Source organism: Hibiscus syriacus, unplaced genomic scaffold, assembly GCF_006381635.1.
Source record: "Hibiscus syriacus cultivar Baekdansim isolate YM2019G1 unplaced genomic scaffold, ASM638163v2 tig00110482_pilon, whole genome shotgun sequence".
In the NCBI taxonomy this organism is placed as follows: domain Eukaryota; kingdom Viridiplantae; phylum Streptophyta; class Magnoliopsida; order Malvales; family Malvaceae; genus Hibiscus; species Hibiscus syriacus.
The window spans coordinates 1,233,576-1,241,680 of NW_024062758.1; the positions used below are offsets into that span (position 1 = coordinate 1,233,576).

The following is an 8,105-nucleotide window of genomic DNA, read 5'->3' on the forward strand; positions in this document are numbered from 1 at the left end:
GGTCATAGCTTGAAGATAAGGGTTCATGGATTTTAATATTTAAATTTCGACACTTCTTTTAGGAGAGAGATGAACTTATAAAGTTTGAAGACATGACTATCAAATAAAAGTTCATATTTATTAGATAATACGTTTAATATTTTTATATATTCAGGGAGTTCTTAGAAAATTATATCTCTATTCTCATTTTGCATGTTAGGGGACAACACTGCACCGGTTGATATTGATTGGACTTTTGGGGGCTCCCTAAAGCTTTACCGTTGTGTTCCCTAACTCCCAATGATTTGATTGCATTTTTCTGTTTCTCTTAGCTGTCGTACATCTATTTTGTTCGCTCAACTACCTTCCCATGGCTGCTCCCATTTCCCATTATTTCCTTTCCCTTCCCACTCAGAAACAATATGGTAAAGAGCTTTTTTCATAGCTTCTTGTGCTTTCTTTCTAACACTTGAATTCAGAGGGTTAAATCTGAGATACATATATGCGTGCTTTGTTCAACACTTGTATAATGCTATTAACAGCTAGGCAAACAATATGAAATGATAATGCTATTATTTAAATATAAGCTTAAGTCACTTGGTGTAACGTTTAACAGATATTTGCTAATGATCTAAGTACATTTTTATATGAGCTGATCATGGCAGGTGTTAAGGGCGATGCAAGGAAGAATACACCTTTACAACTATACTTGGATTGCATGTTTTTGCTTTACAGCAAATTACTTAACTGCACTTCTTCCTACGTAAATCTCTCCCCTGAGAGTAAACCGGAGCGACTTTAGCTGTTCTTGGTTGTTTGGACAAAGGAACATAATTATGATCAGATGGTTTTTTAGGGCAGCGGGCCATTGGATATGGATGAATGGTTGCCAGTTCATGGATGCGGCATACCACAGGCATTGGTAGGTGACGTACAGCATGCTTCGGCTTAGTCTCACCCTGCAACTAACAGTTTAAATAATGATTAATAGCATAAGATAGAGTATAAACCAATCTTAATGATGAAACACATTGACATGCATAAGAATACATCATCACAGGCAATTATTTGTCCTACTGGTATACATTTAGGTGGTCAACCCTGCATCAGTGCATCCGATATCGTTTAATATTTATCAAGAGGGTTTACAGGCAGCAAACTCTCAGCCCTCTCAGTGATAAAAATATAGGAATCCAAGCATTTGGAATTCAAATTCCATACTCAGTTATTTGAAGTGATAACTGCGACCTTGCAATCAAGGGACCAGTACAAAACAAATTGAATAATTTAAAGATGCAAACAATTAAAGAGGAGACTATCATCCTATCCAGGTCGAAGCAAATTAAGCCAAGAAAATAATGGTAGAAAGCAAACCTCTCTCCTGTTGCGTTTACGTGCAGAGCTAGACCTTAGAAGATTTCGCCATTTGTCCTGTACAGGGGATCCAAATTTAAAAATAATTCATTTTTTTTAAAACAATAGGGGAACCATATGATTGGATATAGCAGTGAGGTACCCTCAGATCAACTGGTGTTCGATGAGCAGATGATGCAAATAGAAGCCTTTTTATATCAGTCCATCTTCCAACACCATACTGAGCAATCCCATCAACCAACTTAATCACCTCCGCAAGGGTCCACATCCTTTGATGCTTCCTCCTATCACAAACCGTTCTGGATCTCTTGGTTCTCTTTTGTTCATCTTCAGATTTAGATGCAAAGGGTTCAGAATCAGATTCAAGTTCCTGCACAGAGAATGATAAAATAACCTCACAATTTGAAGTTATCACGCTTAAGGAAGTTGTAGGGTTCACTCCAAGTTAAAGAAAAATGTAGTGTAAGAACAAACAAAAACATCAACTCCTTGATAGTCATTTATCTTCTGTTTTTCCAGTTCAATCATTTTCATAGAGGAAAATCTCACATAAAAAACATGGTTCAAATAAATATTCCATGGGTAAGTAGCAGTATCACTATATTGGTGCATATAAGATGCCATAATTCCTCAACTAAAAAGCAGCAAAAAGCCCCTGCGAAGATGTCAACACATACGTGTTACCAGAAAGCAGAGTAAAGGGCACTTCTGCGGTACAGCCTACTAATTTAAGGCTAAAAAACGACGGAAATGTACGCGACCGGAAATGTGAACATTTTAGGTTGGATGCAACCTAAAATGTGTCATTCTTCATAACATTTTTGATTGCAACCTAAAATGTACTACTTTTTTGTCACATTTTCAATATCACCCATTTCCGTCAGTTTTTAACCTTAAATTAAGTTGCCTTCTTTTAGACTTTCCCCATAGTATAGTAAAATAACCATTTCCTTGACCTAACGGTTTTTTATGTATTTATAGAGAATTATAACCAATCTTGCATAAAGCATCTATTAATATCTGTGCTTTTTCCTCATTACTTGAGTTTTTCTGGTTGTTACGTTCACCACACGGCATTAAAGGCCAATATCTAAATATAAATAAAAAATGATGAACAGAAGCATAAAAAATAAGGATGCAGCAATGGAACTACCCATACCAATTTTGGCACTATTTTCTTAAGATGTCCTCTCTGTCGCTTGAGTTCAGACGCCACCTGAGGAAGGTCTCCTTGTGATCCGACTTTAAGGCACTTCTTTGAAGAAGAAGTAGAATTTCTAGAAAACTCTTCAATATACCTGCTAGTAGGCTTCCGCAGTCGCTTCTGTCTTAAAAGGGTGCCACCTTTTGTTACAGAGCATTTTACACTCTTAGTAGACAATATGAAACTTACTAAAGGCTTTTCATCATCGTCAGACTCATCAAAACTTTGCACATGTTCTATAGTAGGCCGAACAGTGTCCATAACTGGTGCCTGACAACCAAATTTGCTCTTAAAGGTATGATGTAAATCACGACTGACCATCTTCCTGAGCACACCATTCTGGCTGTTGGATTCTTGAAGAGTTGCAACTGATGATTCTGATATGCCACCAGCACTGCTACAACTTCCACTAAACCCGGGGGCATGACTTTGTGAATCCAAGTTATGCGAATTTGATCCTTCATGAGGAGCACAATCTGATTCAGAAAACTTTTCAGGAAATTCAATATCTGCACTTGAAGGAGAAAGAAGAGGAATCACTATAGATGAGAATCATGTGCTTTCACACCAGGAAGACAATTAGCACAAGCACATAATTAATACTCACCCAACTGAAAACCTTCACATGTAACAGAGAGATCATCGGCTGCTTGAATATTGTCCACTTCATCAACATCATCCAGCAATCCATCAAGAATCTACTAAAGCAACATTTCATCGGATATCAGCATAGCACCTATGCATGCTCGCATGCAGTAAATAAAATATTCAACAAAAATGTATAAACAAAATGTAATGAAGGAAAAGCAAAAACAACGTAAAATTCATAAGACGAAAAATTTAAAGAAAATAATGGCCTGGGTGTGACGAGAAAGCCTCAAGAAGAAAACAATACATACTTCAAGCTTCAAATCATCTCCTCCTTGACCATAGACCTCACCTTATAAGGAATCACAAACAATATAATATCATCAGAAGAGTAACAAGCAAAATTGCGAATAAAATTCTGAACAAAGGTTTTCATGTGTCAACAAAGAGATTGTAAAGTTAATGTCTAGTTTATACCATTGTATATTGTCTTGTCCTTTTGCAATATTTGATAACAATATATGAGCATCAAATCTTAGAAATTACTCAATGTCTGTCCCTGCATCCCTTTGTGAGCCATAATTTTCATGTCTTGAAATGATTATGACTATTCGTTAATTAAATCAAATATTAGAATAGGTCAATACCACCCTGCCATCCAGAGCACAAGTCATAAATTTTACGACATTAACGACTATGATAGCTTTAGAGTTATGTAAACTAACTAATGAGGAAAAGAAACAAAGATAGAAGATACTAAGCAAGATTATATCAGTTCAAACCAACAATTATAAGGTATAAGCCTATATCACCAGAAACAATTCTTTAACCAGTTTAAAGCACCATTGATGTTGGTTCTGCATCAAAGTACAGCACAAAGTTAAGCACAATAATTCTACAAGAGCATGCTAGCAATAGCAAGTTCACACATTAAAATACATGGTCTTTGCTCCTCGTTATGAATTTCCTCCCTGCAAATGGCTGTGCACTGAAGAGGATGAGACAGATCCATCATAGGGTACTTATCAAAGATTCTAGATGCTTCTGAAATCTTAACATTGATAAAATTAAAAGCACTTCAAAGATCATTTTTTTCTTTTTAATTTTGAAATGAGGGAATTGGCAAAAAGAACAGTGAGAAGTTCTTGAAAAGTATTACCACAATTAATTTTCCAGCTGTAATCAAGAGCGCAAGAGAAGAAGTCTTCCATTTTCAGGTGTTTCTCTAAGTTTTCCTTCCCAAAACATAACACTCCATCTACTGAATGCTCACTATTAGGTTCTGCAAGTAAATGCTCAACTTGAGCTGCTTCTTCCAAGCCAGGAACAACGGACCCATCCACCTATATCCAAAGATCAAAAGCAGGGGAAGGAGGGTGGGGAGCAATATAGTATTTATCAAATTTACACCCTTATTTATGAAGAATAACAGAAGAAAAAGACGTGAAAGTGCAGCCAGAAACCGTAGAAGTAACTAAGTATCAATGGCAAGTGACACGCAAAACAGAGAAACAAAGGATGGATTAATTGAAAAAGATTAAAAAGAAGTTTCTTACCCTTTGACATTTTACATCAGCAAGCTTCTTTATCAAATGTGGTTTCCCTTCAGTTTTCATGTTTTATAACCTTAGCTTGTAATACAATTCCTAACTTGCATTCATGTATCCAAGAATTCCCCACAACTGCTGATACACCAAAGCAAACAAACATTAGTACTTCTATTAATTAAACCAAATATGGAATTTAAAACAACGAAATTAACGATTTTGAGTGTGATCATTTTTATATGCATCGTAATTCCTTCTGCATTTTCATGCGAAAAAAATGACTGCGACAAAAACAAGAAGCAACAAATAAGTCTAATTTAAAACACCATTTCAAGCACAGATCCATTCAAACACTTCCAATGAAACTTAAAAAGTTAAAAGAAAAGGAAAAAGAAGTAATTTCATTTTCATGAAAAAAGATGAAAATCAAGTTTACCAAGTGTCATCCAGGATTTAACATTAAAAGGGAGGATTATGAACTGCAATTTATCTTTTCCAAAGAGACCAATTATAGAGGCTTTATACTCAAATTTCGTAGAGAAATATATATATATATATATTTACAGTGAAATGAGACTACTCGAGTTGTTCAGTTCATCTACAAATTTCCTTTTTCTAAACTCAACAGAGAAAAGGGAGAAGATAATATCAGCTAACAGACAAAAAAGAAAACAAAATTTTCTTTCCCCGATGTTTTTTCAGGAATCAAATAGGCAGTAAGAATCAAACATACCTCATGCATCCGCAAACCGAAGGCTAACCACTTATCACTCTCCGATCTACTTAATTTTCAGCTCAAAAGAAAACCCTTTAAGAAAATTTAAAACAAGTAAAATCCAGAAAGGAAAAAAACTATATTAATTAAATGAAAAAATCTAAACTTGAAGATATGGAACAGAGAATTAAGAAGAGAAAAGGAAAAAAGAAGGGAATGTTCGTAAGAGAAGTTGAGAAAAGCAGAACGCCTCGTAGAATGTAACAGAGGTAAAAAAGAGACTTTTGGGAGCATTGAAGCCGATACCCTGCTAAAAAGAATCCACTCTTTAACAATTGAACCAAACTATGCAGATTTTTTTCTTAGAATAGTCCTCTATTCTATAATATTATTTTATTGAGTTCCTAAATATTAAAAATTATAAAATTATCCCCATTAATAAAATGTTATTTTTTAGTCCTTACTATTAAAAGTTTCAAATTGATTACCTGACTATTTATATGTTTAAAATTCATCATCTTTTATTAAAAAATTAATTGACATTTGAGATGGATCTTAACATGCTGATTGAGATGTGATAAAATCATAATTCAATATGTATATTGACACCGTCGTTACTTCCAAACATTAACTTGATGACGTAATGCTTAAAACATTGGCTTGATGATATAATGTAAATAGAGAGTCGATCCATAAAATACAATTCAAATGATTCTTGGATCAGATTTTATCATACCTCAGTTAATAGGTTAACGTCCAACACAAACAATTACCAAATATGAATAGTCTTATGATTATTTTATTACTTTCAATAGTCGATGACACAATAAAACAACGTTATAAAATCAGATGATCATTTTACAATTTTTAATAATATTGAGACTTGATAAAGTAAGACTTTATAGTTGAGAGAGAACATTTGTATATCTTACCTTTTTTTATTAAATCTTCCAAATTTTAAAATATTTATTTGAGTAAAAATAATATTAAGTTATCTTATTATCGTAAAACAATAATAATAAATGAGTAAAATTAATATAATAATAAATTGTATTTTTAAAATTTAATTTGAATTTTAGAAAATATTTTAATATTGTATTAACGTAATCCAGACAAGCCCAATGAGTTGCTCACCCTGGATCCTCTCAAAGCAAGAAACAGCCAAGACTGGGATATTTTATTTGGATCAATACCATGGAACTTATGGCTTAGCAGAAATGCGATAGCTTTCCACAACCCATTTGAAGAATCAGGTACAGTGCTGGAAGGAAGTAGAAGACTAAGTGACTGGAGCACAAGGTCGAACCCGATAAATAGAAAGGATACTGTTAGGGGTTGGAATCTTGTAACAACCCAGAAAATGTGAAGAAAAAAAAATTAGTTAATTAGTAATTGGGGGAAATTTAGTGGCTAAATTATAATTTTAAAAATTTATAAGTCATTTGATAAGTTGAAGGAAATTCAGGGACAAAATCCTGAATTCCTCCAAAAAAATGTCGGCATGTATGGTTATAAACTAAACATGTTTTCTGATTGAAATCAGAAAACACAAACGCTTTTCTTAAACTTTCACTCCTCTCGTACCTCAACTTTTAAGTCAGATTCCGACGCCGTTCGACATCCGATCGTCAAATTAAAACTACCACCGTGTTCATTTTCGACCCGTGAACAAAACCCATTAAATCAATTATAGTGAAACACTGCCAAACGACGTGAATTTCGAGTCAAAGTCTCGACATTTTATTAGCACCACCGCTGAGAAAATCTTAAATTCATCTCCGATCGTTAATCGGTTTTCGACACCTCCCGCACCATCGTGTTCTTTGTGTCGTTCCGAGTCCGACGGTGTCCTCCTTGTCTCCGTAGGCAGCGACACGTGAAGGAGGTGAAGCGGTCAAAGTTCCGATCGAGTTGAAATCGAGCTCTCCACCGTTTAAAAATTTGAACGGAGGTTGGTAAGTGACTCAAAATCGCTTAAAAGAATTTTTAGAATTTTTTTCAGGAATTTTTGGAGATCGGAAGAGGCTGCACGCGCCGCCCCTACGCGTGGGGAAGATTCGAAATAGGGTATATAATGTTTGACCGGCTTGACCGGTCTAAACCGGTCTGAATCGGCTTGACCGATCTAAATCGGTCTGACCAGTCTGAACCGGGTTGACCCGACCCAGTGATATTTTGATAATTATTTTGAAAAAAATGATATTTTGGTAATTATTTTGAAAAAGGTGATATTTTGGTAATTATTTAAAAAAAAGTGCCATTTTCATAATAGTTGATTGTGGACTATTGAGAACATTTGACCAAAACTTTGACCGGCTTTAAACGGCCATTAAACGACCTTTGATTTTGTTCGAATATACCTATTCTGACATTTTTTTACGTTCCGAATCCGTTTCCGAAGTCCGTTTTGCCAAATTCGAACCCGAATACCTCCAAATCATCAGTCAAAACCGTTGACTTTGATTTTGACCAAGAATTTGAATTTTTGAAAAGTCATACTTTATGTTTTTCGACGTCATGATTCCGATTTCGCAATCGGTTTGGTCAAATTCAAACTCGAAAGCCTCCAAATTGATAGTCAAAACCGAAAAATACTTATGTACTTAGAGTTTTAGCTTTGAATGATTGAATAAGATTTGAGACTGATAAATTATTAATGTTTGAAGGTACAAGAGACTCTTCTGACCGTTCGACAGCT

At 34.7% G+C, this 8,105-nt stretch overlaps 1 protein-coding gene across 4 annotated transcripts; it reads right to left on the reverse strand.

The window, feature by feature from the left end:
• Window positions 1–550: 550 nt before the first annotated feature.
• Window positions 551–5,627, reverse strand: LOC120128748. Of its 4 annotated transcripts, none has more exons than XM_039146382.1 (9): window positions 5,426–5,627; window positions 4,702–4,821; window positions 4,305–4,488; window positions 3,457–3,497; window positions 3,165–3,255; window positions 2,513–3,066; window positions 1,496–1,723; window positions 1,354–1,410; window positions 551–938 (listed from the first exon to the last, which is right to left on the reverse strand). In XM_039146382.1, exons 2-9 carry the CDS (start codon window positions 4,759–4,761, stop codon window positions 723–725), a joined length of 1,431 nt encoding a protein of 476 aa, XP_039002313.1. In that variant the 5' UTR covers window positions 4,762–4,821; window positions 5,426–5,627; the 3' UTR covers window positions 551–722. The 4 variants fall into 4 exon arrangements, with proteins under 4 accessions (XP_039002313.1, XP_039002312.1, XP_039002311.1 ...); XM_039146381.1 differs by having other exon boundaries at window positions 554–944; window positions 4,702–4,827; window positions 5,426–5,626; XM_039146380.1 differs by having other exon boundaries at window positions 554–944; window positions 4,702–4,830; window positions 5,426–5,626.
• Between the last annotated feature and the right edge of the window lie 2,478 nt (window positions 5,628–8,105).

What these genes read in the sequence shown, in the direction of transcription:
- LOC120128748 (XM_039146381.1), bottom strand. Translation starts at nt 4,761, where the DNA reads ATGAAAACTGAAGGGAAACCACATTTGATAAAGAAGCTTGCTGATGTA. An exon ending in CTGATGTAAAATGTCAAAGG is followed by an intron (nt 4,489 to 4,701) that starts GTAAGAAACTTC and finishes CTTTGGATATAG; the next exon opens with GTGGATGGGTCCGTTGTTCC. An exon ending in GTAAACGCAACAGGAGAGAG is followed by an intron (nt 945 to 1,353) that starts GTTTGCTTTCTA and finishes TTAAACTGTTAG; the next exon opens with TTGCAGGGTGAGACTAAGCC.